The following is a 17,900-nucleotide window of genomic DNA, read 5'->3' on the forward strand; positions in this document are numbered from 1 at the left end:
TAGATCTCACCCTGCAGCCAATTCTATAATAAACTATCCAAGGTTTATTAGCTAGGGAAAAGAAATGAGTGTTATTGGGAGGTTAAAGCAGGTAACATATATATACAGTAATCTCAAAAGGTGGCAGAGAGGTAATAAGCTGCCAGTTTCCCCAAAGTCTTTTCAGGGTATCTAGATTGTCTCTGGGGATCTCCGCTTTGCCTCCAATACCCTTCCCTGTAAGAGTTCAAACAGCCCCGAGATGAAGGATTTTCCTTTGTATTTATATTCGTTCTCTCAGAACAATCTGATAGGGTCACCACCCACACAGGCGCTTCCTTTGATTGGTGGAGCGAGAGGAGTGCATTGAGAGTCTTTGACCTCAGATCATCACGTAATGGCCACATGCCTTCAAATGCTCACGATTTAGCACTTTCCTTTTAAAGCTCTTCCTTTGCATTGTACAAGGCTTCTTTCCGGTTTGATGGGTTACTTCGTTACAGGGGTCTACTCAGTGTAAATTTTTGCTAGTACATTATATCAGCATGTGCAGCTAAGTGAAAACAATGCATGCAACATCCCGTTCGTTTTCATGAAGTTTAAACCGCCAAATACCTTCTTATACATTTGACAATCACTTTGATCTATATTAATACACAAGTGAATTGTCCTGAGGCTTTGGCATGAGCTGGCACCTAGTCTGCCAGCGTCACAGTTATCATTAACTATAAAACTCTGGACTCTTGATATCCATAGAAATATCAACCCCTTTTGGAATTTTGCTCCAATCTTGGAGCCAGACTTTTAAAGGTATTGATTCCGTGGAAATCAATGGACTTAGGCACCTCCGTCCCTTTCAAAATCTGAGCCTTGCCCTTAACCTCTTCCTGTGGCAATTCCATTTTAGAGATTTGTATATTTCATTAATTTTCACTTTTTCTGTTTGATTTTACTTGTATTTTACAGCCCCTAGCAAAGTCCAGTAAATTATCTTCTCTTCCCTTCCTCCTTCCACTCCCCAGCCCTCTTGTCTCCCCTACCCCCAGTCTGCCAGTGCATGCCCCACCCAGGAGATAACCTCATCCCGGGCACACATGTGCAGTGTGTTGGTGATGGACAACACAACTAATGTTTGACACTGTGGTGACGAGCCTCAAGGAAACCTGTCCATAAATACACACAAAAATGCTGCTGTCACCCACTTGGCAATTATGGGTTTGATGCATGCAGCAGAAACAAGTTTACATTTAGTGTCCTGTGGTCACTTATAAAATCTTCCTAGTAAAGGTTATCTAAGAGGAGAAAAAGAGCCCGCTCCAAGGTCCATTAAAATCAATGGAAAATCTTCCTTTGACAGTAGTGGGCTTTGGATCCAGCCCTAAATATTTAGCTGCTCTCTTTGCAGTTTGATTTTGGTTCCTGTAATATAATAATTAGTGACTGTGATTCCCAGGAATGTTTGGGCCTAAAAGAGCCCTGGTGCTTGGAGTAATTTTAAACATTGACACTGGGAAAATAGAGTCGTAGAGAATATTTGTGTCCATAGCAATTGTGTTCAGAACCCATGCTCTGTAGTTGCTAGGGGAGTAGTCTGCAGCAGCCGTTCTCAAAATGTAGTAACCTGAGGACTCCCATTTTGATTTAAAATTTTTCACGGACCCCCAAGCCAGCTTCTAATTTTCCCTGGGGGTACTCAGCCCCAGGCCCTGCCCCCCATTCCACCCCTTCCCCCAAGGCCTCACCCCTGCCCCCACTCCACCCCTCCTCTTCCCTGCCTCTCTCCACCCCCACCCCTGAGCATGCCCCATCCGCGCTCCTTCTCCTCCCTCCCAGCGCCTCCTGCACGCCACTGAACAGCTGTTCCGTGGCATGAAGGAGGCACTGGGAGGAAAGGGGAGGAGTTGATCAGTGGTGCTGGTGACCCCAGACATGACTCTGGATTCCCTGGAGCGAGGCATGACTCACGGACCCTCTGGAGTACCCTCGGTCCACGGACCCCAGTTTGAGAACCTCTGGTCTACAGCATGGTTTTTGTTAGCATGATTGTCTATGTGTCCCAATGTTCCTAGAGAGAATTTTCAAATTGTAACAACACAAGCAAGAAATCTCCTTTATTTTTCTTTTTGCTGAGGCTACGTGAATTCTTTTCCACCTGTGCAGCTTGTGATGTGGCCGCAATAAAATCAAAGCCAGGCCCATTGTGTCTCAACACATCTTCCAGAACAACTGCAACAACAAGTGTCTTTTCTCTTCATTCGTATTTGCTACAATTCATCAGATATGCGACAGAGCTGTTGGTGCCACTTGTGATGTGGTCATGAAATGCCATCACTACAGGGCTTAGGGAAATATGCAGTGCAATATTAAACATGTGCACTGACTTTCTAGGGATGTGCTTGCCAGATCTGCTCATCACACTCGTGGAATGTTAAACACCTCAGACCAAATTCTGTACTGATTAATGTACACAGGGTGTAATCAGTGCAGGATATTTCCCCTCAAGATAACCAATATAATGACCTCAAACCCGCCTTCCCCTGAATGAATAGAAACCCTGAATCCAAGCACTCCTGAATCAAGACCTCAATCCTAATTTTGTGGCCCTTTCCCATTTATCCTTTTTTAGCCCCCAATTTAGCAAGATATTTAAGCACATGCCTAACATTACACATATAAGTCATCCCCTTGACTTCAATGGAGCTATTCAGATGCTTTAAGTTTGCTGAATAGGGGCCTTAATGTTTCATCTTAAATTGTACGTTTGCAGATATTTATGAATACAGTCTACCCCTCCTACAATGGCTAGCAAATGAACAGGGCTCGGTGCAATTTTTTATGGTTTGCTGTTGCACATCAAGTTTCCAATCCAACTTCCAATGAAGTCAGTGGGAGTTTTCCCATATTGGCTTTGATGGATGTTAGATCTGGCCCTAAAAGAGAGAGAAATATAGGGATCTGCTGAGCAAACCACTGTTAAGTTTCTGTGTGGAATAAACCTATTTGTTGCTGTAATGATGCTGTGGTTGCTTCACCATCACAGGTAACACATTGGTCCCCGCTGCTACATTTTTCCTTTCCTTTTTTTTTTAATATACAAAAAATTGACACGTCCATCAAAAAGTCTGCCAAGTCTGCCAGAGTTCAAATTCTCCCCTGGCGCGACTCCATTGCTATCGGTGCACGTATGCCAGGGCTGAGATTTCAGACAGCAAAACGGACGTTCTACATCATCTTGACCTTTTTTCTCTTACTTTTCATGTAATGTTTTATTTAGGAGACAATAATCATGCCCAAGTGTGATGGAATGCACCCCTGTATTCACACCCTACACACAATTGTAATAATCTGTTCAAAGTATGCTGTGTGCAGAATCATTGGAAAACTCATAACTTGCTAATCAGTAATATCCTGGTGAAAGGTGTACAGCAGCACTACGTGTGAAGTTATACACTTCCCCCATATGATGTTAAAAGTGCATGTTCAAAACTCACATAGCACCCAACTGGTCAAACAGGCCTGTCTTGAACAAAGGAGTATGTGCTTGCCTTAATTTGCATTTAAGCAGTAAAAAAGTCATTAAGCAGAAAGGGGGAAGGGAGGAAACAAAAGGAAACCGACATGTGAGCATACAGAGGTAAAAAAACCCAGCGGGGTCCTACACAGACTCTTTGTCTCCTGGTTGTCAGCTGGAAATGTTTTTGAAAAGGGGAAAGGAAACTATAAAAAGGAGTGGCAAACACCCCAAGAAACCCCTTTCGCTTGTCCTTGCCCTCCTCAGTCTTTGTACCTGAGAAAGCAAAAGAAACAGCCATTAGACTTGAAGAGTTTGGTCAGTAATGCTGTTGAAAGCATGTGATGAGAAACTTTGCTTTAATATAGTTTGTTAAGTTCTAGTAGGCACTAGAAAGTGCTTTATCTTTATTTTTCTTGTAACCATTTCTGACTCTAATGCCTCATTGCTTGTACTCACTTAAAAGCTATCTCTTTATAGTTCATACACTTGCTTCATTGTTTTGTCTAATCCAGTCTGTTTAAGTTAAAGTGTCTGAGTAACTCTACTTAAGGTAATGAGCTGGTGTATATTATCCCCTTAAAAGAATAATGGACTTAATATATTTGGATTGTCCAGGAGAGGGCTGGGCAGTACAAGACATACATTTGGGGTGAGGGAATCCAGGACTGGGAGTGTGTTGGGGGCACCCTGCAGAAGTAACCCAGGCTGGTAAAAGCCAGAGTGTACCCGCGTGTGGCTGGCAGGCTGTAGTTACACACAGACACTCAGGGTGTAGCTTGCATGCTGGACGGCTGTTTGTAAGTGCCCCAGATGGGAGGTATTGCAGCAAGGCATTGTAAGGCTCCCAAGGTTGCAGGTCAGGGGTGACACAGAACCCTCACTGCTCTGGATTGCACCCCAGTGGGTCACACCAGGGCAGTTAGACAGTGTTATACAACAGCCACAGCAAACGAGAGTTCACAGCTACTCTATTTAGAACCACGTGACTCCTTTCCTTCCTGAGCAGCCTGGGGTATGACAGGCACACCGGGCAAAGATTTACTTGCACTAGCATTCCCAGCCATGAATGAGTATTTCTTTTTCTTCTTACCTTGGTGATAAGGAGAGAGATTGGATTTATGGCAGCCCTTCAGGCAGTTGTAAAGGATTTATGAAATGGAAGGGCACAGAGAGACTAATAAACAGAGCTGGGATGCATCATTTACTGACATTCAGCTCAGCTCTGGCAAGATAAAAAACCCACTAAGCTTAGAAGAAAGAACAGCGACTCAATCATGTTTCTATTTCGTTAGTGTGCAAGTGCATTTCCTATACCGTATTTCTTCTCACCAATGGTCCTCAACAGAAGACACTGTGAGGCCAAGGAGGTCTGGAGAAGATCCCCCTTGAAAGTCCATCATTGCTATCCCTTGCTCTGCCACAAGGGGCACTGTGGTAGGAACAAGCGAGCTACTTCCCCTCCAGTGGCAGGGGATGTTCCCCATCCCCACTATCCTGGACTATCCGATTTGGAATTCATTCTTTTCCTCCCTAAGGCACCTGGCGCGTAGCAATCTACCGCCCTGTAAAGGAGACTTAACTAATCCTCCAAATGCAGTGATGCACAAATTGTTCATCTACATGAAATATGCTTGCAAGCCTGGCGGGCCCAATTTTCAAACAGGGCCTCTGATTTCTTCCACCTGCAAAATGGTTCTGCACACAGCAGTATGTACAAAACCCCCTATTTTGGTTGCACAGACTTGCGTTTGTGTATCCAGGTTGGTAGCTGGGTATCAATGTTCATGGCCAAATCCAAGCGTGCCTACTGTTTCGCTGATGCTAACATTTGCACACATTTTGAGGGGCTGATTTAAAGGCATCTGAAAACTTAGCCTGTACTATTTGTGTGTTATGCATTAAGCACATACAACTATTGTACGGAGAGTCTCACATTGATTCTAACAGCTGTACGCAAAGACAGCATTTCCAGCATGCTTATGTACAAACTGATCAATACATTTATTTAACCAGTTTAAATGCAGTGAAAATACATCTTCATTTACCTAATTGGAGCAGCTCAGAGCTCAACTTACTGTGTGTCGATGCATACTAATCATGTAAACTGCCTCCTATGTCAGCAGATAATCTCTTGGATGTATCAGGCGCCCCTGATTATATAAGATCTTTCGTGCTATGTGTCCTCCAAAGCTTTTACAGATGAAGTCTTCTAATAACAACGCCAACCTGGCCACTGCTTTAATGCTCTGCTTTTCTTGTAGGGAGTATTGCAGAAGAGTACTGAGAAAGTCACCGTCGGATTGCGCCGCCTACACACTATCTTTTGATACCTCCGTTTTTATCATAGAGAGCACAAGGAGGAGGGTGGCTGTAGAAGCTACACTGGAGAACAAAGGCGAAAATGCATACAGCACTGTCCTAAACATTTCCTTCTCGAGAAATCTGCAGTTTGCTAGCTTGATTCAGAAGGTAAGAACTCCTTTAGAGTCTTCTCCAGTTGGCACTTGTGTTGGGAGCAAATCATTGCCAGTAAAAAAGAGAAATGGCCATCAGTGGGCCTGGGCCTGCACCAATGAAACTAATGAGGGTTTTGCCATTGACTTTAGTGGAAATGAAACTGGATCACCAAAAGAGGAGTCATTAGATAGTAAGGGGGAGGTATTGCCAAAGTATGTGTGTTATTCAGTGCAGTGGCTCAACACTGTTACTGTTCTGTTGCATTTCCATAGCCCCTTCCACACTCACTGTACAAAGATTAATTTAGCCTAACAACTCCTCTGCTCCAATGAGGGGGTACGTCGGGATTGCCAGCCTGGATCAAACCCAAAGTCCATCTCGCCCAGTATCCCGTTCCTGACAGTGGCCAACTTCAGTGGAAGGCGCAAGAAACTCCAAAATATACAATTTATGGGGAAAGCTGCCCCATATCGTTCCCTCCAATGAGCATGCCCTTGCATTTGTCAGCACGGAATTTCATCTGCCCGTCTGCCGTGTCCCCTTAGCATTTTTTGGAGCCTACTCTAGTCTTGAGTAACCAGAAAGATTCCACGTCATCTGCAGATATTGCCATCTTGCTGTTCACCCGCTTTTCCAGATCATTAATGAATATATTACAGCACCCCGGTCCTTGTGCGGAACCTTGGGGCACCCACCCCTCTGCCGCCATGGTGAAAGTGTATCATTTCTTCCTATTTGCTTTCTCCTAGCCATTGTCTAATCCATCACAGAATGTTACTTCTCACCCATGATGACTTAGCTTAATAACCTCTCATGATGGACTTTGTCAAAAGCTTTCTTCGGAAAGTTCAAATAAATCAAATTAATTATTTCTCCTTTATCCACCTTTTTGACACGCTCAGTGATTCTAGGAGATCAGAGGCATGATTTTCCCTTACAGAAGCCATGGTGGTTTGTCCCCCTCATGTCATATTCATCTAGTTATTTTTATAATTCATATTACTCATTGTTGCAGAGAATTGAAGTATTGTTTCAACCAATTATCCCCATTTTGTAGACAAGGAAATTAAGCACAAGGAGTGAAATTCTAGTATATGCAGAGGCTGAGCACAAACCCAATGCAGCACTTTAATCACACTTCATAACAGGCTTTCCATGGGACACACGTGTACCCTCAAGGACACACATGGGTCTCAGGCTAGCCTTTATTTAGGCAGCATGGCCTAATGCATAGGGCACTGGACTGGGAGTCAGGAGACCTGGGTTCTATTCCTGGCTCTTCAGTTCCCATCTCTTTGCCTCACTTTCCCCATCTGTAAAATGGGATAATGATACTGACCTCCTGTCAGGACCCTGGTTTCAAACCCAGGCCCACTGGATTCTCAGCAAACAGCCTTGGCCATCATACCTTTCCACTAGGTCAGACTACCAGGAACTCACAGACATGGGTGGGCCAGCTACCAGTGTTCCATGGCCTGCTTCCTGATTGGCCACATGGCCTTGACTCTGATTGGCTGGTGACCCTATATAAACTTCCTGCTTCCTTTCTGACCATGTCTGAGCAAAACAAGCCATTGCCTGCACGGACTCACCTGACCCTGCCTTGCTGCCCCACCTCATCCTGACTTGCTGCCTCACCCCTCCAGCCAACCCCCTATACCTTCCCCTTGGATTGGATCTCCTGACTATCAGACCTTTGTGTGGACTCCCACCACTGATCTGGACTGCCCTTCGACCCACCGGACCCCAAGGCATTACACCTCCTTTTTAAAGCACTGAGGGATCTCCTGATGAAAAGTGCTAGAGAAGATTATTAGTACTTGATTTCTCCTTGCAAAACTGAAAGCTGTTCTAAAAACTCAGGGGGTTAAATTAACTGGCCTAAGTTTCCCTGTTGTCTGTGGCCAAGCCAAGAATAGAATTCAGAGTCCTTGACTCCCAGTTCTGTGCCTTAACCACATGACCACATTTCCTCTTAATCACTCTCCCAGATTTTCTTCTTCCTTTCCTCAGTTTCTAAGAGGAGAAAAGGTCAGGAGAAAGAGAGTGAAGAAGTATTCAAATGATCTTCCAAAACCTCCCAGTGGCACTGGGATGCTTTGCTGTAGCTAAGAAAGATGGGATTAATCAAAGAGCATTGAATTACTCATCTGCAACACATTTTCTCCTTCTTAATTTCTTGGCAGTGCAGCTCTCTGGTGCTCCACCACTCTGGTGCTCCATGCTGCCTGATGTTCAGTCTTTACACTCATATCCCAGATCATGGCCTACACGTCATCCTCAGAGTTGGGTGCAAAGTGAACCTGGTATTCTTTCATACAGTTCTCACTATAACTCCTGAGATGTAGCTAGTTAAGTATGCATTGTAACAGGGAAAACTCTGTGTCTCTTTACTTATCGAGGCTAAACATACCTGGGGAAAATAGATGCAGAGCTTATTGCTGTGGAGATCTCGGGATTGGAATCTAACATGACAAAAAAACAGGAGCACCGCTAAGGGCGGTGGGGATGTAACCAGATGATCTCAAACTCAGCGCAGAACCAAATCATTTTTGAGCGCTAATGAAGCTTAGTTAGATTTTAGTGAAAACTTTTCCATTTTCACTAGTTTTGACTGAGACCAACAGCTAAAGGAATGGCCATATATGCTGATAAGAAGAAGTTCACAATTTCATCAGAGAAGATGAAAATGTAATGTGGGATCTAGATCTCCATGCTCCAGGGCAGAACCAGTTACTAACTGCCTGGGGTCAGGAAGAAGCTGCTCCTACATTCTGTTCTATTCCATGATTGTGCATTACAGGGAGTCCTGCACTTCTCCCTGAAGACTCTGGTACTGGTCTAGGGTGTGGGATAAAACAGACCCCATGTCAGATCCAGCCTAGCGATTCTATCTCCGGAAGAAGTTTGTCGATGCTTTTGGCTTTTAAGCTTCTAAGGATGTTAAATCCTTCATTATTAGAATACAAAACGATTTTTTTATTTGTAAGTGCCTGAGACACACTAAGATGCGGAGGAACTTCGTTCCGCCTTTGCTTTGGCACTCCTACGGCTTTAAAAAAAAATCTCCCAAGCGGAGCACGCTGGTGGCCAAGTTTCAGTCAATGAAGAATTTTTACTGCTAAGTTATAGCTCCCCTGAAAATATGGGCTTACAATGGAAACAGAGCCATGACTTAGAGTTGGGCCAATCGATGCCACTCTAATACTGCTTTGCAAGCGGTATGCTGACTGGAAGATTGAAGGCGGCGCATATGTTTCGAGTATTTGGGACATACAGGGCTCTGTTGAAAACCAGCTTTGTTCAACAAAACAGTCAGAGTCTGGGAATGACAAAAAAAAAAAAGAAACCTCTGATTTATAAACTTCATATGGCAGCAACCACATCACCCACTTTGTCATCCTGCATGTGTGTGTGTGGAGAGAGAGGCAGCCTTCCCTCTCGCATCTTCAGGCCTCCTTGTGGTGAATGGAAGATCTTGGCCTTTTATTACAGAACCATCATGTCATGTTGCATCTCTAGCCACTGCAGCTGCTGCTGACTTAGGGTCAGAAGTGAACTCCATGGGCCTTGTGTTTTCTGGGGCACTTTCTGCTCCCCTGAGAGCCCTAAGCAGGATGTCCTGTCATCTCAGGCCCAGCGCCTCTCAGTGGTTTGAGCATTGGCCTGCTAACCCCAGGGTTGTGAGTTCAATCCTTGAGGGGGCCATTTAGGGATCTGGGGCAAAAATCTGTCTGGGGATTGGTCCTGCTTTGAGCAGGGGTTGGACTAGATGACCTCCTGAGGTCCCTTCCAACCCTGTCTATGATTCTGTCTTTGGGGGTGCATTTCATGTATGTGTTTCAAACAGCTAGCTACCCTCTGCTTCCCGATCCCTCCTAAGGCCCAGACTGGAGGAAGGAGGGACTCACTCCTTACCACAGCCATGGTTTACCTTTCCTACTTGGCTTCTTTAACAACCCTTTTGATCCAACTCCACAGCTACCATAAACACTCACACACAGGCATGCCCCAGGATACATGACAGATAACCCAGATATTTCCCAGTTCATCACCCTCCATCTATCTAATGATCTTCTCGCACTCATCCCCATGCTCCCCAAGCACCACCCTTGGCTCCTTTCTTACTCCCCTTTTAGACAGATTTTCCTTACATGAAAGGCCTGTATCTTTTTATCACTGGTTCTCAAACAGCTTAGCATGCCCTGCCTTTCCCCACTATCACCTCTAAGAAATCTGGGCCAAGCGATCATTCAGCACTTCGCTGACATTTCCGCATTGTGTCTAGGCTGTGGAGAGCTTTGATCCATCTTTCTGGTTGGGAGTGTAGTAAATGTCTGTCAGCCGTCCAATGGGCGCTCAGAGGAATTCCTGAGACCTCCAAATCCTGCTTCTTGGGAAATGTGCTGATCTTGCTGAGAATTCATTCATCCACTACATGACTTCATAACCATTCTGGGTATCAAATACCTCCCATTTGGTGGTTTAAAAGTGGTGCCAATGGAAAATTACGGGACATGTTGCCCACAAAATTAGAAAAATGTAAGGGTCTGCTCTGTGTTTTCTGATAGATTACTCCAAATTAACCAAGGAAAAATGTTATGAGATGTAACAGAGTAAGCGCCATGCAGCAGCGTTTAGAGAAAACACCGTTGCCAGTTACGAACGCTCAGCTCAACTAATGTGCTCCTCGCTACTGTTCATTACAAAGACAAATTGACTAGAGTAATAAGTAGCTCCTTGAGTTTCCAGCTAACTTCGGGATTGTACTCGGTGCTGTACAAACACACAGTAAAAGCCAGGCTTTGTCCCAGGGAGCTCATAGGCCAAATAGACAGAGGATGGGAGAGAGTGTTAGTAGTGCCACTTGACAGATAGGGAACAGGAACCGAGGCACAGCAAAATGCTCTAGGTCACGCAGGGAGTTTGTGGCAGAACCAGGCACTGGACTCAGAACTCTTGAGTCCCAATCCAATGCCTTAGCTAGAATGACATCTTTCCTCCCTACATTGCAGCATCGCTGTTACAAACTGTATTATTTGGAGCATTACTGTAGGTCATTTTTTTGATGAAGCGTTCCCTTGCTGACAGTATTGTTAAATATAGCAAGTGTATTTTATTGTTGCATTATCTTATTATTCCATTGTCTGATTCATTATTGGGACAGATATCCTGCAATCTCCTGGACAAACCATATTGAACTATGTTAGTGTCTTAAGAGGTCATTGCTTTAAAAATGCAAATGTATCGTGGGCTGGCATGTAGCATCTTTTAAGGAGGAGACCGGACTTAGGTAAACACCGGGAAGTGTCATGTGCTTCCAAGGACTCTTGAGAACAACGGACCAGACAAGGCTGAACTTCTAGCTGAGCGAGGTTCCCGGGAAAAACTTGGGACAAGGGGAATGCAAATGTCTCACTACTGGGCCATCCTTTGGAAGCTGCACCTTGAAGAGAAACCCATTGTCTGGCTCATTACCTAGTCCCGGTCTCTTCAGAGACCCAGCCTGGCTAAAGGAGGGAATCCGTCACTCCTAGGGGAGCTAGTTCCAAGCGAAAGCTGTTCTGAACTGGTAACCACAGGAAAAGCTCCTGGGTGGGCTTTGAAGAACTAATCCCCAGCCAGAGCCCTGGTTAGAGTTAGGGGCTGATTTCTGGGAAGCTTTTTAGCATGCGTGTAGGTCCTTGTATTGTTTTTAGTGTGTTTTCTCTGTAATGGCTTTACCTTAAGACTAGAAGGGCTTGCTTAGAAAGAGCTGTGTGATAACTTCTAACTGGGCCATTGCACTGTCTACTTCCTCTGAAGGGAGAAGAGAAGCAGGCCGGCTTAGGCAGGCTGCCTTTTGCTGGGGATACCACAGTTTAGTCAGGGGACTGCACAGCCTGGGAAACACCCTGGTTGGGTGGGACTCTCGTCTCCACCCAAGAGAGGTGACCCCAGAGGGGGAATACAGGTGCAATTGCCCTGACTTGTGGGGATGATTATTTACTGTTTGTATTAAGATAGCACCTAGCTGCCTCAGTCATGGAGCAGGACCTCCCTGTGGCAGGAGCTGTACAAACAGCACAAAAAGATGCCCCCAAAGAGTGTACATTCTAAGTAAGTTAATTATCACTAACATGTGGTCACCATGTAATAAAGGAAGTTGGGCTATTTCTTGTTATTTCTCTAGCACATTTGATCATAAAAAATCTTTATTCTTCTTTGTGATTATTGGTCCAAGAATAATCAGTTTTATTTGGTCTTTTTCATTCATCGCTGTATCTAAAATCCCAGAGTAGGATTTAAACCAAGAAATTTGAAATTGGCTTTGTGACTGTGATACTAGTTTAACAGAACTGCATGGGAAGAATGTCTGGCTTACAACAACTGTAGTTTCCCTGTTTTTCAAGCTTCAGTTCGGATGTCTTTCGGTCCGTGCGCACAGCCACAAGGAGCATGTTGGCTATGAGAAATGTGCTGTGGGTATCTCTGGTGTTTCTGGTAACCTGTGGTTTTCCATTTCAGGATGATACAGACATCAACATTGAATGCATGAATGAAGAAAAGCGCCCCAACAAGAAGGTGTGCAATGTTAGCTACCCCTTCTTCCGAGCCAAAGCAAAGGTAAAGATAGTTTCTGTTATTTGACCTGGCAAGTCCAAATGAAATATCCTGCCGATGGGCTGCTCCGGCCCCTCCTCTGTGGCCGCAGAAGGGTGCCACTGAGCGGGCAGGGGACAAAGGTGCCACTGAGCGGGCGGGGGCATGGCCGCATTTGGGAATGGCGTTCAGGAGATGACGTCGTGCTGAGCTCCGCTTCTTGCGTAGGGCATGCTGAGGACAGGGAGAAAGGTTCCTCCACTGAGCCGAGCCTCTGTTGATCGCTCCCAGAGAAACACTGGGGCTACAGATTCTATTTCGGCCATTGGAACAAAGTAACCTAGGGAGAGCAGAGCCCCACTCGCTTCCGGGGCTAAGGGGGAGCATTCCTGTCCAGATCTCTGCCCAGAGCCCTGCCTGCCTGCACTGGGGCTGGGCTAAGGAGCTGGCCCAGCAGGGATGAGCAAAATGAGTCAAAGACCAGTAGTTGCTTTCGTTTCTATTTCAGACGGCCACCAGCGTTAGGGGACAAGAGGTCAGCTAAGAGGTGTCAGCAGCATAAAAGTTGCATTGAATCCTAGCCGATCTTCAGGCAGCCAAATTCAAACCAGTCACACGGAGACAAAGAATTTGACTTTAATCCTTTGGCACAGTTTAATGTTGGCTGTTCCGATCTGCTGCTGCCTTACAAAATGAGTCCCCTTTTACTGGTTAGGTAGAGCAAGCTAAATTCTTCTCTCTTCCATTTCAACTGGACCCTCTGCCCCTCATTCATCATACTGGAGATGTTCACGTGAATTTGCGCAAGAACAAAAAGAGAGAGAAACCGAATGAAGGAAACCTCACTAGTATCAGTTTGGTGAAGAGCGTGTGTCACGTCTAAGGGGGTTTTCTCAGATAAACTCCTCGGTAGTATTCTTTTTAACCCTATCCATTCATTTGAGTTCTAGATCAGCTAATATTTTAGAAACACTGATCAAACATTTTAATGAGCGTTAACATATTTAGTTCATTACATATGGGCTCAAAGACACACTTCACTTGTTATTCAAATTATTATGTTATTCATACGTGCAGTGAGGCAATCCTTGCACTAAAGATCTTACAGTCCAAGTTGACAAGACACAGCAGGTGGGAGAAAGGAGGTATTGTTATCCCTATATGACAGATGAGGACAGGAGTGGCAGAAGGTCCCTAAAAGTGGGGGGGCCGCAGGTGTCTGAACCGTGGCACCGCCGTCACATCGCCCCCTTCCTCCCGAGGTCCCCCCCGTACTGCTCCTTCTCCCCGAGCCCCCACCCTTGTGCTGCTCATTCTCTCAAGGCCCTGCCCCTTCCCCCGAGACCCTGCTCTCGCGTTGCCTCTTCCCCCCCCAAACTCTCTCCTCTCCACTCCTTCCCCCTGTCGCTTGCCTTTATCAACAGTAAAAGGGGGGGGGCATGGCCCCCTGGCTCTCCCTGTTCTGGCACCCAGGGATGGGGAATTTAGGCACAGAGAGATTAAGTAACTTGCCCAAGGTCACATAGCAAGCCTGCAGCAGATTCAGGAATTAAACCCAGATCTCCAGTCCTGTGATTTTACCACAAGTTCCAGTCTGACAGCTTAGTATCCCTGGACTTGGAGGCTTTCAAAAGCCAAACTGAAAACCGGATTTAAATGTTGCAATTCTCAGAATGAGCTGAAGGAAGAGCATGGATATGATTTTGCATCTGCATCCAAATTTCACATCTCCAGTGTTTGTGGCACGTTTTACCAATATGAATATTTTTTTTCTTCTTCTAAACAAGGAATGGATTGCACCTTCAGCAAGTTCATGGATGACACTAAGCTGGGGGGAGAGGTCGATAAACGCTGGAGAGTAGGGATAGGGTCCAGAGTGACCTAGACAAATTGGAGGATTGGGCCAAAAGAAATCTGATGAGGTTCAGCAAGGACAAGTGCAAAGTCCTGCACTTAGGACAGAAGAATCCCAGGCACTGCTACAGACTGGGACCGAATGGCTAGGAAGCAGTTCTGCAGAAAAGGACCTGAGGATTACAATGGACGAGAAGCTGGGTACGAGTCAGCAGTGTGCCCTTGTTGCCAAGGAGGCTAATGGCACATTGGGCTCCATTAGTAGGAGCATTGCCAGCAGATAGAGGGAAGTGATTATTCCCTTCTATTCGTCACTGGTGAGGCCACATCTGGAGTCTTGCATGCAGTTTTGGGCCCCCCACTACAGAAGGGATGTGGACAAATTGGAGAGAGTCCAGCAGAGGGCAACAAAAATGATAAGGGGGCTGGGGCACATGACTTATGAGGAGAGGCTGAGGGAACTGGGCTTGTTTAGTCTGCAGAAGAGAAGAGTGAGGGGGGATTTGATAGCAGCCTTCAACTACCTAAAAGGGGGTTCCAAAGAGGATGGAGTTAGACTGTTCTCAGTGGTGGCAGATGATAGAACGAGGAGTAATGGTCTCAAGTTGCAGTGGGGGAGGTCTAGGCTGGATATTAGGAAACACAATTTCACCAGGAGGGTGGTGAAGCACTGGAATGGGTTACCTAGGGAAGTGGTGGAATCTCCATCCTTAGAGGTTTTTAAGGCCCGGCTTGACAAAGCCCTGGCTGGGATGATTTAGTTGGGGTTGGTCCTGCTTTGAGCAGGGGGTTGGACTAGATGACCTCCTGATTCATCTGATTCTATGAATTAGCATATATATCAACTCCCTGTATGTTACGTTAGAAGGAAAATGGGGTGACAGGCTGACGTGTTGGAATATAAAGAAGCAGATCATGACAGAAGCTTTCCCAGACTCAAAACAATATATTCGTCTGAAGCCTTTGCCTGTCAGGAGCTCGAAAATGATGGATATGCTTCATTCACTTCTCTAGAATTTAAACCTTGCAATAAAGCCGTCTTGTGTGCTTGTGGCCATAAAATAAAATGGAGCAGCCCGATTCCACATGACCTACAGCGGCTAAGAATGCATCTGCGTGGCATCAGGTAGTTCGGGTCCTGCCAAAACAAAGACAGGCTGGAAATGGAAATTTGGCCCTGGGAGCCGGAGTAGAATTTTAATATTATAATCAGCTGTGCACCGTCCCAGACAGTTTGAGGTCATTGCCACGTTTTTTTCAGATCTGCCATTAATGACATTTTATTGTTGTTGGAACATCTCTTTGGCACTTCTTGTCCCCCGTCGGTGGAAACAATGCCTCAGATGTGAGTTAACTGTATGGCACAGTGAGCCTGATAGGCCTTTAACAAAAAGGATTTTTTTGTTCTCTATTCTAAAGAATAATAATAATTTTAAACACACACACAAACAAACCACCAAGTCAGTAGCTGTTTTCTCTGGAAAGATATGGCTCTGCTTGAAACTTGCCAACCTCTCTTGTAACATTTCATCCATGATCTTTCTCCCACACACTTTGTGACTGGCTGGAAAGTTGTGCTCTGCTGCGATAGGGTTAATGGGAAAGGATGGTGGCAGAGGGGAACTCGTGTCTGCGACAGCTGGATAACTGTATTTGTTTAATGTTTTTTTTTTCAATCTGTTTTTAATCTCTGCAGGTGGCTTTTCGCCTGGATTTCGAATTCAGCAAATCTATTTTTCTTCAAAGCATGGAGATCTATCTAACTGCCAACAGGTTAATGATTGCATTATTTTTCTGTTCCCTTTGCACATATTTATCACCTTTATTTTCTAACTAAATACAATGCTGTCTGCACAGCTCTCGTCTTAGAGCGCCTGTCATCTTCTCCCTCCTGTTGCAGCTTAACTGTGGATGGTTTTCACCTCTCCCCCTTCCTCCCCAGGCAATGACAGCCTGAGATTTTTAATTGGAGTGAGTTTGTTGAGCACAGATACTCTACAGCTTTGTTCATAGTTGACAAGAGCCTGCATTTCAATCTTCAATATCTATTAGCATCGTTCAGCAAAGCTGGCAACCTCTGCTCTAGAGGCACCCAGGGCATAGCATATGGAAATTAAATTACCTTTGGCTGTTAGAAAATATGTAGCGCTGTACTTGTAAGTCATGGCTCGCTCTCTCTGGATATCTGATGTGCTTCAGCTGCCAGCAATATTCCAGGGTGTGTGGATGAACAGAAAGTGACACTTGGCAATGCTTTTCGTTCAGCTACTTTCACTAACACAAACACTCCCCATAAAAATACCGTATGCTTGTAAAGTTCTACTCACCCACTTGCCCGGCACAAGTAAATTGTTTTGACAGGCAAGTAAAATCTGATTAGGGGTTTGTTGGTTTGTTTTTGTTTGTTGTTTCCCGCATCAATCATGGTGGCAAAGGGCAGCCAAGGAGATTTTGAGCCTGGGCTAGTAAATGTTCATGACAATTTTGCAAGGCTGCTCTGTGCTCTGAGGAAGGTTTTGGTCACCTAAATTCACTGCCTTGACCTGGGAAAAGTTACTAAGGAAAATCTGCTTCTGTCAGCTCATTTGCCAGTAACATAAGAACATAAGAACGGCCGTACTGGGTCAGACCAAAGGTCCATCTAGCCCAGTATCCTGTCTACCGACAGTGGCCAATGCCAGGTGCCCCAGAGGGAATGAACAGAACAGGTAATGATCAAGTGATCTCTCTTTTCTATGACTTCTGCACACACTTACTTGGCATCTTCCAGAAAAACACAAGAGGGCAAATTCTGACTCATCCGGAACTGGTTTCAAAGGATATGTTTACACTGCATTGTAAACCTGGGTCTCTGGGATCCTGGCTTCTGGGCTTGGTGTTTCCAATCCCACGCGTCAGTGTCTACACTGCCTTGTAAACCTGGGTTTACAGTTGCTGGACCCTGGGTCTCACAGCCATACTGCGCTACCTGGACCTTCTGACTGGGTCCTGCAGCGTGAGCTGTGTCCACACTGCAAAACGACAGGGCTTGGACCCGAGTCACAGCAGGACTCAGGTTCTGACCCATCCCCCTAGCAGGGTCCTAGGAACTGGGTCCCATGTGCTTGCTGACCCGAGTCCGACCGATTTGTGTGTGCATGGAAGTGGGGCTTGGGCTCAAACCTGAGTGTAGACCTGGGTGCAAATCAGAGTCTGATCCTGTACTCACTGAAGTCAATGGGCCTTTTGCTGTTGATTTCAGTGACTGCAGGTTTAGAGCCGGACACTGTACAACTGAACGAGTGCGTTCTGCCCAGAGGCAACCCAGTTTCCTTAACCTAAGTCTGCGTGGAACATACCTAACTTGTACCATGCCCCGACCCTCTAGAGCCCATCCTCTAACACTGCACTCTGTATTAACCAGCTCTCCCACCATAAAATAAAATAATACTTGGTCAGTCATTTTGCTATGAGAAATAGAAAATGAAACCAGGAGTTCCCACGACTGTGGCTCTCTGGGGTAATGTTGATCGCT

The 17,900-nt window shown here is 45.5% G+C and overlaps 1 protein-coding gene across 4 annotated transcripts in view; it reads left to right on the forward strand.

The window, feature by feature from the left end:
* Positions 1 to 17,900, forward strand: part of ITGA11 (integrin subunit alpha 11) — a 149,877-nt gene that overhangs the window by 108,472 nt on the left and 23,505 nt on the right. For all 4 annotated transcript variants that reach the window (XR_010590923.1, XM_008170512.4, XM_042856551.2 and 1 more), the window contains exons 20-22: positions 5,755 to 5,962; positions 12,458 to 12,556; positions 16,083 to 16,159. Coding sequence is in view for 3 of the 4 variants with exons in the window: in XM_008170512.4 (XP_008168734.2) it covers positions 5,755 to 5,962; positions 12,458 to 12,556; positions 16,083 to 16,159 (384 nt within the window). In the remaining variant the exon portion in view is untranslated. The remainder of the gene's footprint in view (positions 1 to 5,754; positions 5,963 to 12,457; positions 12,557 to 16,082; positions 16,160 to 17,900) is intronic.

This window comes from Chrysemys picta, chromosome 10, assembly GCF_011386835.1.
Source record: "Chrysemys picta bellii isolate R12L10 chromosome 10, ASM1138683v2, whole genome shotgun sequence".
NCBI classification, from domain to species: Eukaryota; Metazoa; Chordata; order Testudines; family Emydidae; genus Chrysemys; species Chrysemys picta.